Source organism: Dreissena polymorpha, chromosome 4 (genome assembly GCF_020536995.1).
Source record: "Dreissena polymorpha isolate Duluth1 chromosome 4, UMN_Dpol_1.0, whole genome shotgun sequence".
NCBI classification, from domain to species: domain Eukaryota; kingdom Metazoa; phylum Mollusca; class Bivalvia; order Myida; family Dreissenidae; genus Dreissena; species Dreissena polymorpha.
In genome coordinates this window covers 15,066,404-15,087,625 of record NC_068358.1, presented here as the reverse complement: position 1 = coordinate 15,087,625, position 21,222 = coordinate 15,066,404, and the positions used below count along the sequence as shown (strand labels likewise).

General features: G+C 34.1%; 1 protein-coding gene and 1 long non-coding RNA gene across 4 annotated transcripts in view; one reads left to right on the top strand and one right to left on the bottom strand.

Moving 5' to 3' along the window:
* LOC127879704 (protocadherin Fat 1-like) overlaps positions 1 to 21,222 on the top strand; it is a 148,872-nt gene that overhangs the window by 44,761 nt on the left and 82,889 nt on the right. For all 3 annotated transcript variants that reach the window (XM_052426699.1, XM_052426700.1, XM_052426701.1), the window contains exon 4: positions 4,963 to 5,024. In XM_052426699.1, the coding sequence (XP_052282659.1) occupies positions 4,963 to 5,024 (62 nt within the window). The remainder of the gene's footprint in view (positions 1 to 4,962; positions 5,025 to 21,222) is intronic.
* LOC127879707 (uncharacterized) lies at positions 1,503 to 3,608 on the bottom strand. Its single transcript, XR_008049220.1, has 2 exons — positions 3,137 to 3,608; positions 1,503 to 2,242 (listed from the first exon to the last, which is right to left on the bottom strand). It is a non-coding gene; the product is annotated as an uncharacterized LOC127879707 (long non-coding RNA).

Genomic DNA, 21,222 nt, shown 5'->3' with positions numbered 1-21,222 from the left:
AACCAGGAAAGCGTTGTGTCAATGTATTACGCGCACTGAATTTTTATTTTGAAATTTGAAGGTAAAAAACCGCGCGCTATGCATGGTAAAATACGGTAAATAAACTCTCATATTATAGCTCAAACATCATTTCATTCTGCAATTGTAAATTTTGTCTTTTTGTGATTGTAGAACAAAATTGAAAAAGTTATGCTTATAGTTGATGGCAAAACTACAGTAATTTCTTATGTAGAATGAACGGATATATCTTGTTTCAACAATTTCAGTTCTTTTCTATTTTTATTACTGATATCTTGCTTCCCACCACATATATTTAAATACATGATTCACTTCCTGTGAAATAACTCTCTGTATTACTGCTTTTATTTCTATATAATTGATAGATCTTGCCCTTAGCCTGACATTTAACCTGTATAACAACTTTATTTACTAAATGGATACCATAAGTCAAGATAGGGCTTTCCTGACAGACATTTTAATCCCCTAGTTAATACAACGCCGCCTTGTGATGTACCACAAAAGAATGATCAACTTGTATCGGATAGATTTGCTTGCATACTAGCACGCGAGATTTCACCTCAAAAGGTTAAAGTAATGCACCTAAGAGCACATGCTATACGGCTACAATGTAACGCTCTGCAATATCTTTATTGTCAGTCTGACCATTTTTGCGTGCAAGTGACTCTGGCATGACTCGGGTGGTCATTTTGTGGAAGGTAATCGATACATGTTTGTTGCTCAGTGTCATTCTCGTTGACCGATCAAGTGATGTTAATCCTTGAAGGGGCGTATTTCTTGCATACCCATTTTCTTTCCAATTACAAGACAAAATTGCATACTACAGTGACCAGTTGGGCTCAATTGATTGCCATGGTGATGATAAATCAGATTTGATTTTCAATCAATCACCAACTATTCTGGACTTGACTGATATTAGGGCAAGGGTCAGGCTGCAGATAGAAATCAGGCAATGATTTGTGTTTGTTTTGAGTGTTGGTCCAAAATTAAAGATGATGTTTCTTTGTGAACATAGGATCAGAATGGCATAAAATGTTTTTGGATGCAAATGGCTGAAGGATTACAAAAAAAAATTGGGTCCTCAGCTGTGCCAGTTGTCAGATTAGCCGATTTATTGTCAGTTTATTTCAGTCCTACTCGGTTACTCCTTTCTCCATAGATTCAACAAGATCAGGGCTAATCTATTTAACATTTCAGGGGTCATTATCAAAGTGGTGTGAAGCGCTGATCACTGTTGGAAGTGATAACATGAGGGGATTTATTGGCCATATCTAATTACAAGATACTGGTTCAGAATGCTTAGAATTCAGAGGGTTTTAAACATTGCTCACACACTAAATGAATAATTTGATTGTAGAAAAATACAGGGGCATGCATTTTAATAGGTATCAAAGAGTTAATTAATATTAATTAAGTAAAGCACATTTTAATAAAGAGCATCGTGCTTGTATTTGAATGATGGATTAAAATATAAACAACAGATCAAAACTTGTACATAGTTTATTATTGAATTGAATAACATATTCATTAAACTATGTTATGGAAAGTATATAAATATGCGAAGAGTATGTAATGATCTCAGAGCATAATTATAATTATGTTATATAAAATTATAATGCAGATATTTTTTATTACACATTATTATCAAATTATTCAGAAGTAAGCAATTGAATATTCCTTATTTTTTCAATGTACATTTATTAATGTTCATATAAACAAGTTGAACTAGCATTAATAGTATGCCACATAAACTTGATAGAATTCTTGTCAATTTATAATAATAGAATGATAAGCTGCTGTATACATTTATATTAAGTACTGTCATGATTGTAACCCAAACTTTTCTAGCAAGGACATTTCATGGAAAAAAACATTAATTTATACACCAAATACCAACTTTACCTTAGTAATTCACATAACAAATGTTCACATAATATACATAACGGGTAACCATGTTACTAATCAGTAAGTTAAAAAAAACAAATTTTTTAATAAACAACTTTACAGGACTATCAACATGAGTATTTAGCATGATATTTGCTAGTGGAGTGTTGAACTTAAATTATATAATTAAATGAATTAATTAGATGTAGTCTCCTGTGGTTGATAAAAATTAAATACCAAAATGTCCCAACTTAAAGTCTTATCAACATGAATTTTGCATTGATCTACTTCAAACATATTTTCCATCTGTGCACTGGTTCATCAAACATCATGTTTCTTTCTGAAAAACAAGAACAATAATTTATTGTTTGAAATTCTTCTCTGTAAAATAACAGCATGCTTGTATTTGTGTACACTTATTCTTTTAATATGTAACCACTTATACACATAAATTGTACATCTATTCAGATTCAAGACATAAATTCCAACACTATGTAGGCAAGCTACATTAAGTCAGTTGAAAGGTTGCGCCGTTACGGTACCTAATCAATAAGATTTTAATAATGATTAATACTAACGATAACTAACATTATGTATAAACTTATTCATATCATGTGGTCGAACCCTTACAATTTCCTACACAATCAAAATAAAACATAATGTATATCAGAATTAAAGTAAAATGTAATTATGCGGCATAAGGCTACAAAATTTGAAAGCAACATTTTTGCTATTGTCGGCATATATGGTATCTCCTTCTCTCATAAAATGCATTTCAATGAAACATATTTTCCTCCAGCTTTCTTTAGTAAACTCATTTTTGTAAAATGAATTTAATGTTGTAATGCCACTTTCCTCAATTTTAAGTTCCGACAAAAGGACTTTAGACAGAAAATCAGCATTAACTATATGTTTGTATATCTCTTTTGTAGATGTAATGGGGGTTTCCTCTGACTGTTTAACTAATATCCCCTTAATTCCTTCGTAACCTGTCTACACACTTCATGTGTGTCGCGATATGACATACAGTATTGCACTATTTGCTCTCCAGTTTAAATAAAGGTTTTCCTTCAACACTTTTTACACTGCGATCTTTTCCTTTCAACCAACTGAAAATGTTGCCACTTTTAATTGCTGGTTCATCTCCACACTTATTGTTTTTTAGAAATGTTTTGAACTCATCAAAGATAATTTATATTCTGAATCAGTTTCGTCAAAAACTATTCTAAGTTACCTCAGTGATGGAATATGAAAAGTCATTTTGGTTGTCAATCTGAAAGAGTAAAGAAAACTATGTTTTAAAATCATATAACTTCTATTAGTTTTAATTTCAATCATTTCATATTACATGTTCGGTGCTTGTTACATGTCAAATTTAAAATCTAACAAAGGTGAACATAAAATTTTACTAACAAATTTCAAGCTTACCTGTTTTATAAATATAACAAATCAAAATAAATGTTGTATTGGCTATGAATATTTGGCACAACTGATAATAACACTGGTCGATAACTCTCTGAAATATGTTGCAGCATATTCAGATTTGGCCAGATATAACACCTGGGTTCATTTATTATAGCCAAACAGGCTGTTGTCAGCCTGACAGGGGAGTGTGCTTTATGACCACAGAACAGTTAACACTAATTAGTTCTGCTGATAAGCCGATGGCTAAAATCTAGCCGTCCTGGGAGTAACTGAGTAGGACTGTATTTGCTATTATCTGATCATGGAAGCAGATTTTTGAAGGGATGTGTAAATTTAGCAGAAAAGGAACACCCTTTCAATGTTCCATGTAGCTATGCACCATTTAATCCATCAATCCATAAACGGGTCAACTCAGTTCTTGATCAAAACATAGACACTTTTTCAATTGTTATAGACAGACTTTTTATAAGACAGAACACTTTACCATTTGCAAAATAAATTATTTGTACAATTGTACAATATCATTTTTGCAAAAAATTATAAGATCAAAGGAACAAGAATGTAATGCCTTATTGCAGTTCATCGTTTCAAATTATTCAGATATGAAAGTATACTTATTGTGCCTAATGCGCTTGTTCTACTGAAAATATCGGCTCATAATTGTTGGTCATTTCATTAAAGCAGGATGAAATGTTGTCTACCCAAGTCATCTGTGCAGGTACACACTGGCAATGCTGAGTAGACAACAACTCTCAATACTACCTATTTAAACCAGTGTCGACATTGATTGTTGTTGACCACTTGTTCATGTGCCCATTACCACCATATTAACATGTTTTGACCATTATGTTTGGACTATAATCCCTAAATCAGAACATGGCTGAAAGCTCTGACAACAAGAGTTCACATGTACAAGGCTTTATGTCTTTGGTAAAAGTTGTTTATGGTTTTAGTGTTCACTGTAGGCCTCAAATAGTTTAAGGCCCCAAACATTGACTGTTTTTAATGTACCCCTATTTAGTGAGATTATGTAATCGTGTGTTGAAATCTTCCAAATCTATTTATAACATTCTGTAATTTGAGTTAGTGTAAATTAAATTTAGAAAAGAGGATTAAATGCAGCAAAATGATTACAAACAGAATAGTCATTTTAGTGAATTTTTAAAAAATGAATGAAAAATCACACTTAATCACACCAAAAAATGTTAGGGTCAGCACACAAAGTAAGGGTTGGTTGGGTGTTATTTGCCTTTGTTCAGATTTTTATTGGGCATGCTTTCATATGCCTGAATAAGTTTTCCTAGTTGGCTGATGGACTTGTACCTGATTGACCTTGATCAAAAGGTATTCTGAGGTCACTGGTCAATTTACTGGTGATGCTCTCTGCTGTGGTAAAATAAAAGCAGTATGCAGCCAACTGAAATTGTTTTGTTTAACAGAATAGAGTCTGCAATATTATTAAGTTTTTGACATTTTTTGTAACAAATGTTTTTGAAAACGCAACCACTAAGTAATATGCTAATTTCCAGTGGTACAAAAGAAAAATTAGCAATGACTTTATTTAACACTGCACAAAATTTATAAATGAAGTGTGTCTTGAACTGCTTGTTGTATTTAGCTGTTGTCTATTTGCAGGTGTGATCCGCGCCAGTGGCAAGCCTTTTGACAGGGAAACCAGGGCGGTTCATCAGTTGGAGGTAACCTTGCATGAGGATTCTTTATTGATGTAATATTTAGACCGTGGGTGGTATTAACAAAGCATCTTATGTTTACTTTTTTTATCTTTATTCACACATAATGCTATGGTGTTTTTTCTTGGCGTCGCCAATTTCGGTAGGGATCATTTTAGAGATTCATGTAAAAAAAATGGGGGCAAGGAGTTATGTTTTAACAAACACCATGAGCGATCATTATTAACCAAAAATAGAGTTGATTGAAAAATTAATCTGTGGACCTAAGTATTTTTGGTGGTAATTTAACAATAAATCTATGACAGCTAAGCTTTAAATGAAATGAATTACCTCTGGTAGCCTGTGTGAGCTTTAATTATGAAATCATTTAATATGGATCACGGTTAACTGTCTCATAATTGTGTAAATGGTTCTTATTAACGAAAAGTTTCAAAGATAATTATATATAATTTGCTGCCTGATTTAACAATTGGCAAAAGACTGAATGCAAAACCCATATTTTGACATATAAGCGAGGGGTTAAAGCCAGAACGTGATAAGTGCACTTTTTATCAAAAATCGCTTTTTTGAACTTTCATAGAGTTATTCCAACGCTCTACAATATGCACTATTCCCTGGAATCACATCTTGAATACAACATAGTTTATCCAAAAGAACCAAGGTGCACTAAGTGCTTATCGACAAATCTGGTGTATGCCAGAATGCTTCAAGTGCACTTAAGTCATTTTGGCACAATAAGTTTTCATACATATTGAGAGGAAAAACATGTGCCAAAAGGATTTAAGTGCACTTAAATCATTTAAACATAAGCCATGTGTGCATATATTTTAAGGTAAAAACAAAATATGAAGCCCTTTCCTTGTTAAGGAATTATTGCATCTTGTTTATTTAAACAGGAATACACAAACTATTGTGCTAATTTGTAATTAGATAGGGAGAATATGCCTTCATTGGTGCTTATCTAAAAGACATTATTCTCCCACTAAGATGGTAAAATAAGATTTGATCTAGAGGCTGTTTCACCGATTCCATGTTCTCGTGTGTGAGCCAAGTTTATTATAAAAGAAAAAGAAAAAGTTTCAATATTTTCTTTTACTGTTAACAAAACACAAGTTTGACATGTTTATTGTGGAACGAAACTGAAGGAAAATGCGGCTGTGAAGTGGGAACCTGTCTTTTGACTTACATGAAATTCCTTCCCATCACATAAAGAATGTCTGTTTTTATTCTGACTGTTGTAGTGGTCAAAATCGAAATTAGGTTATTACTGTTGCATTGAAAAATGTAAAAACATAGACACCATTGAACAAAAGTATTTAGAAAGTGGACATACCCAGATGGAGTGTGATAGTGTACCTGCTTCCTTTGAATGAGCAAAGAAATTTACATTGGTATATTTACTAATGGGGAACCAATTGTGAGGGTTACACCAAAGAGAACTCCGTATGTTGTAGTGCCTATGAAAAACTATGACGCTTTTTATATCAAGCATGTAGCTTAAACTGTAATGCCGCCAAATGTTGTAAATGTAAGTGGACAAAAGGTTATATGGACAAAAATAAAATTGATAAAACTACAATTGTGATCCGGGTGTGTGTTTTTTAAGTGCAGTTTTGATTACACCAGTTTTCAGTGTGGTAAACTCATATCCTCTATAAAATCAAATCAAATCCTCTATCAAAGGACCTTCTATAAAATGTGACATACAACCCTTGTAGATTCCAAACTTCCAATTACAGCAACAAAGAAGAAAGACCTGCCATCACTTTGCTCTGAAGGGATAATTCCTTCAGAATATCACCAGTATTTCAAGGATATTCCAGACCCAGATACAATAGAAGATAGATAAGATGCAGATGTAGAATATCTGAATCTTAACTTTCTTCCATTGTTAATGTTGGAGACACATTTGCATGTCCTGTTCAAATCTAGAATGCAAAAGAAAATAAGTATGTACTTCTACAAAAAGAATTACCATTATAATTATTAAATTAAATTTTTTTAAGTGCACATGTTTCGTTTAGTCTCGTAAAATAGATGCATAGCACAAGGCTGTTTTGCTTAAATGGCACTAAGTCCTGTATGGCATAGGAAAAGCAGCGTTCAATTCTTATGCAAAATAGCACCAAGTGCACTTAACACAGTTGTACTCTTAAAATATATATGTTTTACGTTTATGCCAGAATGAAGTAAGTGCTATTTTGAATACAAAAGCATTAAAATATTGTATGCAATCATATAATATGTTTACAATGTCATAACAATACTATTACCTATATTATAACCAAATATTATGCTGATATTCATATTCATTTAAAAGTTGTAGTCTGTCAAACCTTAATTTTGCGTTTTTCTCCACTATTTGAAAAATGGAGTTATCACGTTCTGGCTTTAACCCCTCGATATAAGATAATGAAATGCCAACCTCACAACCAATATAATTAGGCAATTTAAAAAAGTCTCCTGAGTGCCTGATATCCATGACAGAAAGCATATACTGGTAGACACATTAACAAGCTTGGCAACAGGTGCCTCAGATATAAAAAATATTGCACTTTATACATATATAATTGTAGAAAAAAGAACAGTTGTTGAAATGACATCTTTTATTTGATTGTTTTCAAATATTATCTTCCACACAAGAATTTTATTTGTTTGTGAATTATATAAAAACAACAACACTTTTTTACTGTTTTAATAAACACTATAATCCAAAGTCAGGCATTATATAGTTATCAAAATTGTAACCAATTATTGATGATCAAAATAGCAGAGTTCAGCCTGCAAAGTTCACATATCATGACAATAATTTATTCTGTTCAATGTATGCATTATAGAAGTTGTTCGTCACAGATCAGCCTGATAGTGTCTAACATATTTGAATGAAAAGTCTGTTCTGGCTACTCAGGGACAACATTTCCGCCTTAACCCTTTGCATGCTGGGAAATTTGTCTTCTGCAAAAATGTCATCTGCTGAATTTCTAAAATTAGCATTTTCTTCGATTTTTTTCAAAGAATACTATCAGAATAGCAAACAGTTTGGATCCTGATGAGACGCCACGTTCTGTGGCGTCTCATCTGGATCCAAACTGTTTGCAAAGGCCTTCAAATTTGGTTCCAGCACTGAAAGGGTTAACTAGAAACATAAAATATCATAATATCAGAAAGTGTTGCCCCTGATTAGCTGGATCTAACTGCACCGGCTAATCTAGGATGCTGATAGCATTAAACCTGGTTTCCCTGAGCTGGGTTTAATTTTTTGTTGCCAGTCCTTAGTGTTTACTATTTTTACAGTGATCCTGATGTGAATACATCATGCTGGATGTATTTCCCATCTCTGTTTAAATAAGTATGTGCATTTAAGTGGATCATGATATAAGAATACCTATAGGTTTGTAAGAAATTTCAGAAACTTTTGAATACAATTACCTCAGTCTATACTCTTTTGTATTCACTTATATAAAGATAAAAGCAGGCATATCAAACAAGAATCATGTTTTCATTTGCCTTTTTTCTTCATTCTATTGATGGCAAAGACTGTTGGGTATTTGAGATATTCTTCGTATTGTACAGTTATTTGATGCCTTGCCAATGTATGAAAGTAACAAAGAGGCTGTAGCAATAACAGTTAATCCTATCTCATGCCAATGATACCCAATTAACACATGTTGCCTGTGCGCCATGCACAGAAATTGTGTTGAAGGAATAGGGGTTCCACTGGCCCAAAAAAAGTTGTCGCCACTTTTTCGCGGTGTGAATACTGTCGGTTATTCCACCTTATTAATAAGAACAATCATTTTAAGAAACCTTACTACATTAATGTCATTTACTATATTATCACTTTAAAAAGTATGTTATTTCATAAAAAAACAATAAGTACCTTCATAAGTCATGCCTTCATAAGTCTTAATAAGCTTTATTTGTATATAAATAACATTTTTTTCAACTTGATAAACAACACAGATAACCAAAATAATATAATGATGTTAACATCAATGTATTAAACAGTATGCTGCATAAATGTTTCGAAATTAATTATTTAAACATAAAATCACACCAATGTTCATCATTTGAAAGGGAATCAGAAAATAAAGCATCTCACTTCAAATTGTTTAACAGTTATATTTGGACATGATATACATCAGCTTCTGTTGTTAACAAGTTTTCTGTTAGTGGTGGATGATTTCCAGGTTCAATTAAATGACTGTTGTTCACGCCTTTTTTCCTGACAGAAAGGCCCAGATAATTGCCACAATCCATTCTAGTTGCCTGAAATAACATAAAACATATTTTTACAAACTATCAACATCTAACCAACACATAAATGTCCCTATCTTTAAATGTCCGAATTTAACATATCCGAAATATAGTACATAAAGTGAATGTTTTATATTTAATTCAGAAATTGTTGTTATCTTAATCAATTTTTATCCTTCCCAGAACATTACAATAATGAATCTATTAAACAGAAATGCTCACAAATACCTGTTGAAACAAGTTTTTATTTGTTGATGTGGAGAAATTAAATGCTTTTGCCATCCCCATGGTTTTGATTTTAACAAAGAAATAGCGGCCCTAATAACCATTATAACTATTGATCGTCGTGACAGTTTGTCCCCGTGTTACTTAACTTATTGCTCAATATCATAAAGGAGTCGTTAATCCGATAATAACCCCCATAAAACTTGACAATAGCAGTAAAAACACCGTTTGTAACACTTACACGCTTCAGTGATTTCTAATGCACTCTGCACTGTAGGTCGCTTACATCGTCGTAAATCAATATTTACATCTGACAGACGCTGGCCGCTAATGCTCGGTCGCATGCTTTCGACTCGCAGTACATTTTCGGATAGGATTTTACCGATTTTTTTAAATTCGCCACTTTTAAAAAATTGGAGCCACATTTAAAAATTTAGCGCCATTTGGAGCCAATGGCGATCGACAGCGGAACCCCTGAAGGAAGAATCAAATGGGGAGATGGGTTGCAGCAAATGCAGGAAATCTTGGGAACATGCTTATTAATTAATGGAACCTACACATGTTTAATTTTGTGGATTTTGAAGACATCTGTTTTAGGGGAAGTCTCCTTTCTTTTGAGAGTAGATATTCTAAAGTATTGTGATGTTTAGATGAAACATTTTATTCTTTTAATGTGTGAGATAGTTTGAAGGAGACTTTGTTAGATTGAGACTTGGGGTTCAACATGAGTAGACTCGAACACTGCAAAGTAAGATAGAATTAACAGAATGTTGAACATCTCAATATCCCAAGCAAGCAAGAAAAAAACACACCTTGCCATATGGGGAAAATGCTCTGCTGTGTCATTATAAAAAGGGAAAATGCTCCACTGTGTCACTATGAAAGGGGAAAATGCTCCTCTGTGTCACTATGAAAGGTGAAAATGCTGCACTGTGTCACTATGAAAGAGGAAAATGTTCCACTGTGTCTCTATACAAAGGGAAAATGTTTCATTGTGACATTGTAAAAGGGAAAATGCTCCACTGCGTCTCTATACAAGGGGAAAATGCTCCAAGTGTCTCTATGCTCCACTGTGACATTGTATAAGGGAATATGCTCCACTGTGTCTCTATACAAGGGAAAAATGCTTGTTGCAATAAATTGTCTTCCCTTAACACAGATTTGCAGGCGCTGTTAACATTTCCATAAATAGTGTTTTCTGTCCATGAATAGGCGATATGATTTGCAATGAAAGCATGATATAGAAAAATGTGATTTATTGAATTGTATGAAGATCAAAGGAAGTTTACACAAGAAAGTTGATGTTTCGGAACTAAAATGTGAGTGCATGCACAAAGATTATGTGTTTGTTATTAAATAGTTAAAATTGAAAAATCTGTTTTACTACCTAATTGATATGCTTGAAGAGGTTTTGGTTGAATAATGGACAAATTATGTAAATTTGATGTTGTTTTTTTTTTCGCTATTTAAATTGCATTGTTTACTAATTATTTATAACAAGTGTATTGAATTGTGTTAAAAGTTAAAAGTGCATTGTAACCAAAAAGCAGAAAGATCTATCAAAATAAAGCTGGTATTTGAAAGGTTTTGAATTGAAGTTTTCGTAATAAAGAAAAAATGAACCTGCTTAAATGATTACGGTCAAACCATGTTTCCAACATTTTCGCGCATGAACAGTCCTTGAATCTTGTGCAAAGGGTCCAGACATTGTAAAATATGGGTTCTGCATGAGACATTATAAAATAATACTATAAGTGCTGCTTACATCTGCTGCTGATAGTGGTTGCTGCTGCTGTAACAATTTAAAATTGTCATTGATAGTGCACAGGCATAGCCTATTAAACTTTTAGAAGCAACACTTTTTAAATCTGCAATATTATCTGTTAGATATTTTTCTCAGACTATATTTAACTATAAGTTAAAAAAGAGAAAGATATAAAGCATCTGCATGGGAAACATGTGGCCTTTCAATAGAGAGCTGCAAGGTTATGATGAGCAAATTGTTTCCAAGCCATGTGTAACATGCAATTTATTGCAGAATCTGCTGATAACGCAGATTAGAATAAGAATGAGAGAAATAAGACAAAAACTAATGGATCAAGAGTTTCTCAATATTTATATCTGGTGTTGCAGAGAACAAACATGATGTAAGAGCCCTTGTAAACAGTACAAACATTTGATGTAGGAGTCCTTATAAACCTAATTCTTTTCCACCCAGATCATGACCCCATCATGCCCAGTTTTAAATTTTGACAGCCTTATTTACTTACCTGTCTAGTAATAAAAGTCTTGACAGGCAATGAAACAACAGCAACTGTTTTACACAAGATTTTCTGAGATTTATGTTCTAGTATTGGATTAATGACACTTTCTCTTGGTTTTTATTGTCCAACTTGTAATCAATAATATCGAAACCTGAAACAATTTTGTTGGTGTTGTTGCCATCATTGACAGACTAGTACATCATATAACTGCAAATAACAATTCTATATAGATTTGGATATAATGGCACAGCCCTAGCTTAGTATTAAACATATGAACTTAAAGAACTACTTTGCTTTTTTAACTTTTTGTACTTGTATATTTTAAGAAAAACATACATGCTGCCTGGCACAGTCAAGATTTTGTATATCTGAATTCACTTGCTCCAAACATAAGACACTTGGTAACATACCTGATAAGAAGAAGTACGGCTTTTAGAGAGGGAAAAATGCAGTTGTTTATATTGATTATATTATTTTTACATCATAATTTTAGCCCATATAAGGACAATAAATGTTTATTCCAAAAAGCAACAACAAAACAGCAGCTAAACTTCAAAAAGTGGTTATGTTTAAATGTTTTCTGTTTGCAGTAAGATCTAAGAATACACAAGTCTTTTTCAGATTGTGTCCAGTATTGTCCAGTGTTGTCAAGCAATATATCTTATATGACAATTGTTTCAGTGTAAACCCATTTAATTCAATTACTGTCAGCCATTTCAATATCTGTGCAGCAATAGGCTGATGAGCTGGCTTGCTGATGTCAATTGGATGCATGTTGAAAGTTTTGCTGTGTCCATTGCTGTACATCATAATAGATACTCAATTTGAACCCTGTAAATTAAGTCACATCAGCCTAAAGTCATGCTGAGTATATAACTGAGTGGAAAAGATGGTTTAATACAAAGCAATAATATGTGAACTTTGATGCACCCAACTAAGGGCTTGATAACGCCTTGCTCTTGGAAAACCAGGCTTAACCCTTTCAGTGCGGGAACCGAATTTTGAAGGCCTGTGCAAACAGTTTGGATCCAGATGAGACGCCACAAAACGTGGCGTCTCATCAGGATCCAAACTGTTTGCTATTCTGATAGTAATTTCTTTGAAAAAAATCGAAGAAAATGCACATTTTAGAAATTTAGCAGACAACATTTTAGCAGACGACAAATTTCCCAGCATGCAAAGGGTTAATGCATGTGAGTAAAGTATTGTCCCTAATCTGGGACTGCACTAAAACTTATCAGAACTGTTTGTTTAAAGGAAGTTTCCTTTAAACCATAATCTAGTCTTGGTAGAAAATGTCGTCCCTGATTAGCCTGTGTCTTGCTTAGGCTTATCAGTGACAACACCTTACCCACATTACTTTAGCCCTGTTTTCCAAAATACTCGTTTATATTGATGCAAGACTTGTAATCATTGTTAAAAAAATCATTGAAAAAAATAACATATTTTTTCCTGACTGTAAGTTTCTCTCTGTACTGTCATTAAACAACCATCAGAAATTATTGATACAATTTGAATATATGGTCATTTGGGACATGCAATATTTACTCTGCTTATCATATTAATTTGTACCTTAAAAGGTAAAATGGCATATCTATCATTATATCACTAATAGTTGTATGTTGTTATTGCTGCAATACACACCACGTTTCATTTCTAATATTGTATTCATATCTGGGACCCCAAGTGAGGAGATATTGAAATATTGTTTCATAGCTAGGGAAATAATACATGCTTTATTGGCTGGGCAGTGTTTCCTCAACTGAGCTAATTTTCACTTAATACATTTGTTCTGTAAGGACAATTGATAATTTATCCTCTAAAATTTAAAGAAAACATATAAGCTGCATTTTGTTAAAATGGGTCTTATGCCATATTCGGCAAACATAAATTCAGACCAGCCTGAACTTTTGCGCAGACTGTGGACTATAAAGTCACACTAATTAGGGGATTCATATGGTTCCAGGAATCACAACTGATAGGCTACCTTTGGGGGTATATCCTTTTTGTGAACACAGCATCATATCTTTATTATATTAATCCATAATATAGCTATAACATTTCCCATTATCCCCTTGAGGTCAAAATTTGGTCACAATTTGTAACTGTTTTTATAAAAGACTCAAATGTTAAAATCGCTGACATATTTATGCCCCCCTTTGAAGAAGAGGGGGTATATTGTTTTGCACGTCAGCCGGTCCGTCCACCAGATGGTTCCCGGATAATAACTCAAGAACGCTTAGGCCTAGGATCATAAAACTTCATAGGTACATTGATCATGATTGGCAGATGACCCCTATTGATTTTCAGGTCACTAGGTCAAAGGTCAAGGTCACAGTGACTCGAAATAGAAAAATGGTTTCCAGATGATAACTCAAGAATGCTTACGCCTAGGATCATGAAACTTCATAGGAACATTGATCATGACTGCCAGATGACCCCTATGGATTTTCAGGTCACTAGGTCAAAGGTCAAGGTCACAGTGACTCTAAACAGTAAAATGGTTTCCTGATGATAACTCAAGAATGCTTACGCCTAAGATCATGAAACTTCATAGGTACATTGATCATGACTGGCAGATGACCCCTATGGATTTTCAGGTCACTAGGTCAAATGTCAAGGTCACAGTGACTCGAAATAGTAAAATGGTTTCCGAATGATAACTCAAGAATGCTTACGCCTAGGATCATGAAACTTAATAGGTACATTGATCATGACTGGCAGATGACCCCTATTAATTTTCAGGTCACTAGGTTAAAGGTCAAGGTCACAGTGACTCGAAACAGTAAAATGGTTTCATGATGATAACTCAAGAATAATGAGGCCTAGAATCATGGAACTGCATTGGTACATTGATCATGTCTGACATATGACCCCTATTGATGTTCAGGTCACTAGGTCAAAGGTCAAGGTCACAGTGACAAAAATGTATTCACACAATGGCTGCCATTACAACTGACAGCCCATATGGGGGGCATGCATGTTTTACAAACAGCCCTTGTTTATTAATTCAAGAACAAACAAAACAGAACATTATTTATTGAAACACAAGCAATCACCCCAGTGGAGGAATTATTAAGTGCATACTGAGTGCATTTCATATTTATTGCTCCCATTTCATTGAATAAACAGCCTTGATATCAACTGGTACTAAACAATCTTTTTTACTTCAATATTTGTCATTCATTTGCATGGGTCATAAATTTTATTGCACTGAATAGAAGACCTTTTTTATTACTGGAGTGATGAACTTGATTACATTTTGACAAATAAGGCATTGTTTAGTCAAAGTTGACATTTGAACACTGTGTTGAGTGTAAATTGAAATGTAACAAAGAAATGGTGCATATTAGCTGCCAGATCCATATCTTACTGCTCAGTTTTTGGTTGCTGAAAATGTGAAATAAAAGATGTTTCCATTGAAATGAAAGTTTTGATATGGTTAAATACTAATGTTGCAGAGATTGTGTGCCTGAAATATGCATGAAGGTTTCTTATTCTTGTGGTTATAAAATTTCATGCTATTAAATGAAGATATTGGGCGATATTAGTATGGTGTGTCAATCATAGATTCTTGATGTGTTTTCAACAATTGCATATTAAGTAACAGTTTTGATTAATATAATTAGAAATATTCAACCATATAGACCATCTTATTAAGCATGAGGGTGATGATATACGATACTATTAATAATGGAATCAAATAACAATGTCCGACAAACCACAAAAACAGGTCTGTTCGAAGAACGCGTGTATAAATATTTCAAATATGTACGGATTATTCGTGTGTTGCTGGCTGACCTATATGCTTTCATTTATTATGCTCCCCCAAATTTTTTTTGGGGGGAGCATATAGTCCCCGCTTCATCTGTCCGTGCGTGTGTCCGTGTGTCTGTCCGTCCGTGCACAATTCTTGTCAGGGCTATTTCTCAGCAACTAATGACAGGAATTCAATGAAACTTAATGGGAAGCTTCACTACTAAGAGTAGATGTGCATATTATCAGCCGGTTATAGTCAGATGATTTTTCACAGAAATATAGCCCTTTAAAATTTTCTATAAACTGTACATATAGTGCAATTCTTATCCCCTCAACTGCTAGACGTTTCCTTTTATCTGAATATATAGTGCAATATTGTGACAAAAAAAACCTTTGGGGAGCATCACCCATCTCCGACGGTTGCTTGTTTGAATTTTTGTAATGTTTTTTTGTTCTGTAAATATAGATATCTGATCAATAATATTTTATATAGCAAAATAAGCCACGAAATCTGGCGCAGAATCCCAAATTGATTTGCATGTGATGCAGCTAAGAACTGCGCAGAAAAAAGATATAACTTGATCGTTCATCAACACCAACCACAATCAACGCCGTATATCTTTTGGAAAAGATATTTCTTGTTACTATTTAAGATTATATAGGAAATTTGTCTGTGTTGAAGCATGTGTTGTGGGGGCAACAGTGTCTGAAACACATTTCTAGTTTTTGTTGTTTTTTCAGCAAGAGTTGTTGGTTGTCTTACGTCTATAAGGCAACATTCAAATGAACTAATGTCCAATAGTTTTTTTCCTTTATCAATTTGTCAAGAATGTGTCATCCATTCTGAGTCTTTTTGTGTGTGTTTTCTCTTGTTTTGCCTTGTATAGCCTGTTTTAAAAACAGCAGTCAGGACTAATCAGGTCATTTAATGCAGTGGCATAATGGTTCATGTAGAGGCACTGCTCACATCCATTTGAATTCCCTGCTCTAGGACACTGAAAGGAGAAGTTCTCCCTGCTCTGTAAGCTCATTTACAGGACTAAGCTCCGTTTATTCATCGCTTTTGTGACCCTGTTAAATTGATTGTGACAGGTTGCTGTTAATTGTGTGTTATTTGCCTTCTGATACAGAGACCTTTGAGGTGACAGAAAGCATTTATAATGTTATTCAAGCCCAGTGAATGATGCATGCAAGTCCACATGAACAAAGCCCTTCTTTCACCCAGGGGACTAACTGAGGTGGAGTAAACCTGAGTTGATTCAACTGACCTGTGTGCCAAATCCACTTGTTTGCCAAATATTTAGCAACATTAAGTTAGCTTTTCTCAATTATTGAGCTGAAACTAACTTGCCTGCATGTTTATTTTTCTTAGTCATCAAAAATATTTTTCAGTTTTGTTGCAAATCTCACAATATTTGCTTGTCTCATTTTTCCATTTTCATTATAAAGGAAAAGCAGTGTGTAAAGATATCCTTTTCAGTTGCAAGAGAAATACTTAGATAAATGTAATAATAATTTATTCATTTTTTTGTTTTTATGAGTGTTCTTATGCCAAATGGAAATATATTATATCATATTCATTGTAACTGAACCAATGTCCGTTGTTAAATTTCAGAGTTTATGTAAAATAAGGCATGAGAACTGTATAATATGTCTGCGTAACTTATGTTCGCGCAACTTTAAACTCTTATTATTCAATATGATAGAAATAAAGATCAGCATTGCAGATTTATCTCATAATACTCTATATTAAGAAAAGAAATCTAAGTAATTTCAAATGAAACAATTTTTTATGTTATTAGAATATTCTTTAAAACATAAAAGAATGGACGCAATTTAACCTCTGAGTGTTACCCACATAGTCTTGAAACAAGTTTTATTATTACAGAAAGAGTATGAAAAAAATACTTAGTGTAATCCAAAGAATCCTTATATTATTCTTTCATTTATCCCAGATACTCAGAAAAGAAACCTTTCTCTATTAAAGTTAATCAGAAAATAAGCCTTAGTGTTTTCTATATTACTTTTTCTTCAGGCTTACCCATATGGACCAAAAAGGCCTAAATAAAAATTGGGTAATCTGAAAATAAGCCTCAGTATGACCAACATTATAGGCTGAAAAAAGTCCCATTGCCGTAACTCCAGTTTTAAAGATTAAGCCTTTGACCCTCTCATTTTTTTCAATGTGACCATGTCACATACTGACTTTATGCACTTATTAGAAAAATTACCATGGACCATAAATCTTTCAAAATCACACAAATGCCATGATCTGTTGGATAATACTTTTTTCGAAAGGGCAGCCAAATAACATTTTTTTAGAAAATACTAAGGGTCAGCAAAGTGCTATACACTGTTTTTGCTATGACCAATGGACTATGTTTTATGTCAAAGTAAATAGCTGTTTGTGTAATGGATCACCATTTAATAGATTAGCATCTTCACCTCTGTACCTGTGGGAGCAAAACTAAAACTGTCACCAAGCCAGTTAGTTAGGTAACCAAATGTCCTCTTCATTATTACCATATTGAGGGTAAGTGAAAATTACCATCTCAGCTCACACAAATTTCAGCCATTTATCAGTTAATGGGATGATCATAGAACATGGTTTTGTTGAAATGATCCAAGGTGGATGTTTGGAGAGGAGAAAGTGGGGTTGACATTGTGTAAGAGGACATTGAAGTGATCTTGTAAACATTATAATTTGCCTTTTTATTGGCTGAAGAGGGTTAAGAGCTAATAGCGCAACATAACTAGCATTCCAAGTTGGTTTTGGTTTAGATTTTTATTGATTCAAATATAAGCCAAGGAGTAAAATTGACCAAAGGTGACATTTCAAATGATGTATATTGTGTCCATTATTTTCTTTTCAACGCTAATGTTCAGACACTTAATAAATACTTAAATAATTCTTTTCCTGAGTAAGTTTGTTTCAATAAATTGTTGGCTTATTGATGTTGGCAATATTGTACTGCAGACCATGTTCTGAAACATTGCAAAAAGTGCCGTCTCCCTGTCTGACAATGCTAAGCCCAAGTAACTAAGAGGCTTTCAAGAGAGGTTATAGAGATTAGTTCCATCAGTCAAATCTTCTTAAAAAGTGTCTGTTTTCCAGTTTAGTATTCAAGAGGGCAATTTTTTTGTCCAATGGCTTATTGCAGAGCCACTTCTCTCTGTATCCCACAAGCTTGGCTTGGAATTAATTTGCAATAATAATTGACACCAGTTGCTGGTGTAGATGTAATCATGGCTGCGTGGGTTGGTGGGTGTGGGTTGTTTAGACTCAAAAACTCCACGAATAACACTTTTTGATTCTTGTGTTTTCAAAGTCCTCTGCTTGAAAATCATTATTGAAATCTTGCTGTGTGCCAGCAGGTGTTGACATATCTTGGTTGTGTCTTATATGAGATGCTTTGATGTATCTTGGTGTTTTGATGTGCTTGGTATGTTAATGGTAGGGTTAATTAATCTTTCAGGGGATGGAATTACTTTTTGTTTTTTAGGTCTTTAAACTTGACCTACAACTTTATTAGCAGCATACACCCACTCTTCTTAGTTTTTGATTGTGACTTGCAGATTTATTTATTTCATTTGCCACACACACATTTTTTATAAAGTAAAAATAATTTTTAACATGCCTGTTATTCTCGCTTCCGTAATTCACGCAATGAAATATATTACCATGGCTTTTTTAGCACTTTATGTAATCTTATTTTAAAGGGCCATGCCAATTAAGGTGTTTTTGAGACATTTTCTCCTGAAGATCATGAACTTTACAGAATGTTAGATGGAAACAAAGAACATAAATTTTTGGCTGCATTTTTTTAGACAAATAACATCTGATGGTGTTTCATTCACAACTGTTTTACCTTTACCATTTACCTTGTTGGACTTGTCAAGCTTAATGCAAAGATTAATGGCACTTTACCAATTAAATGCATAGCTAGTTGCTGGTTCAAGGCATGGTAGAGGGATATTATCTTATGTACCCATCACCTTGATAGTTAAATTTGCAGAAATAAGTTTTCATGTCAGTCTAGGAGTATGGAAAATTAATTGGTCTAGATCTATAGAGTTTTAATTTGTTTGTAATTAATTGAGCTGCTATCCAACCCTGAACAAGTGGCACTTTCAATTTTTAACATCTGCTCGTATATGAATTTAGGATGCTCATGAGTGAAATATTCTTCAACTTTTCAAGTTTTTGTTAATCATAAATAAGTTCTGATTAAGACTAAAGGCATCCGCTAGTATCAGTTTTGTTAGTCTGCGATTGTGACACATTATGTGGAACACATCATGATGTGTACCCAGGCGAAACGATGACCATGGTAGACCATGGTCACCATGGTTTTTGATGGTTGACCATGGTATTTGATTGTCAGCCATCAAAAACCGTGGTGGAACATGGTTGACCATGGTCACAAAAAACATGGACCATGGTCGGCAATGGTGACCATTGTCAACCATGGTTGGCAATGGTGACAAGACAGACCATGGTTGGACATAGTCACACAAAAAATGGACCATGGTCAGCAATGGTGACCATGGTCAACCATGGTCGGCAATGGTGACAAAAGACAGACCATGGTTGGACCTTGTCATTGCTGTTTTTACAAAGGAAGAATATTGTGTGCACAGGAAGTTGAAATGGGCAAGCTGAATGAACACACATGGTTTATGTTATATTTGGAAATGTATGTCTTTAATAAATTACCGGCTAAACTGATCAGCCATTTGTTCCATTTTAACTTCTTTGGCACTGTGTTCACCTATGTTTCCCTATTTTTGCTACATTCTATCACTTTTTCCTCTGCTTTATGAATGTTTTTGTCATCAACATAATCAGAAGCATAACCAATCATTTCAATACTCATTAACTGTTCGCCAACATGTCGATGAAGTGTCAGCAGTTCAAATGATTTTATTACAATGTTGAATTTTATCTTTAAGTTCTTTCAGTAATTCAATGGCCCTGGACACATAATATTCCCTTAAAGTAAGAGCCTTTCTACACAAGTGTTCAATGCCAAAAAGTTAATTATTAATATCAAACTGCCTTTTATTTCTAGTTTTGGTAAATAAAAAAACAGAACTATATGGTATACCATGGTCATATGGCCTTCATTTTGCCTGTGTAGTGTGCACTTTGATCATCATGCAATAAAGGGTCTTTTGCCGTTTGCAGCCAGCAAACCACCTGACCAGACTTAGCATCTGCGCAGTTTGGTTAGGAGCTACCTTGTCTGCCAATGAGACCAACAAACCTTGCACAACTTTATAGCGCACAGGCTAGCAGCTCCTGAGCGGACTGTTTAAATGAGCAGTTTGGTCAGGAGCTACCTTGTCTGCCAATGAGACCAACAAACCTTGCATTACTTTATAGTGCACAGGCTAGCAGCTCCTGAGCGGACTGTTTAAATGAGCAGGCTGGTCTGGAGCTACCTTGTCTGCCTATGAGACCAACAAACCTTGCATGACTTTATAGTGCACAGGCTAGCAGCTCCTGAGCAGACTGTTTAAATGAGCAGGCTGGTCTGGAGCTACCTTGTCTGCCAATGAGACCAACAAACTTGCACAACTTTATAGTGCACAGGCTAGCAGCTCCTGAGCAGACTGTTTAAATGAGCAGGCTGGTCTGGAGCTACCTTGTCTGCCAATGAGACCAACAAACTTGCACAACTTTATAGTGCACAGGC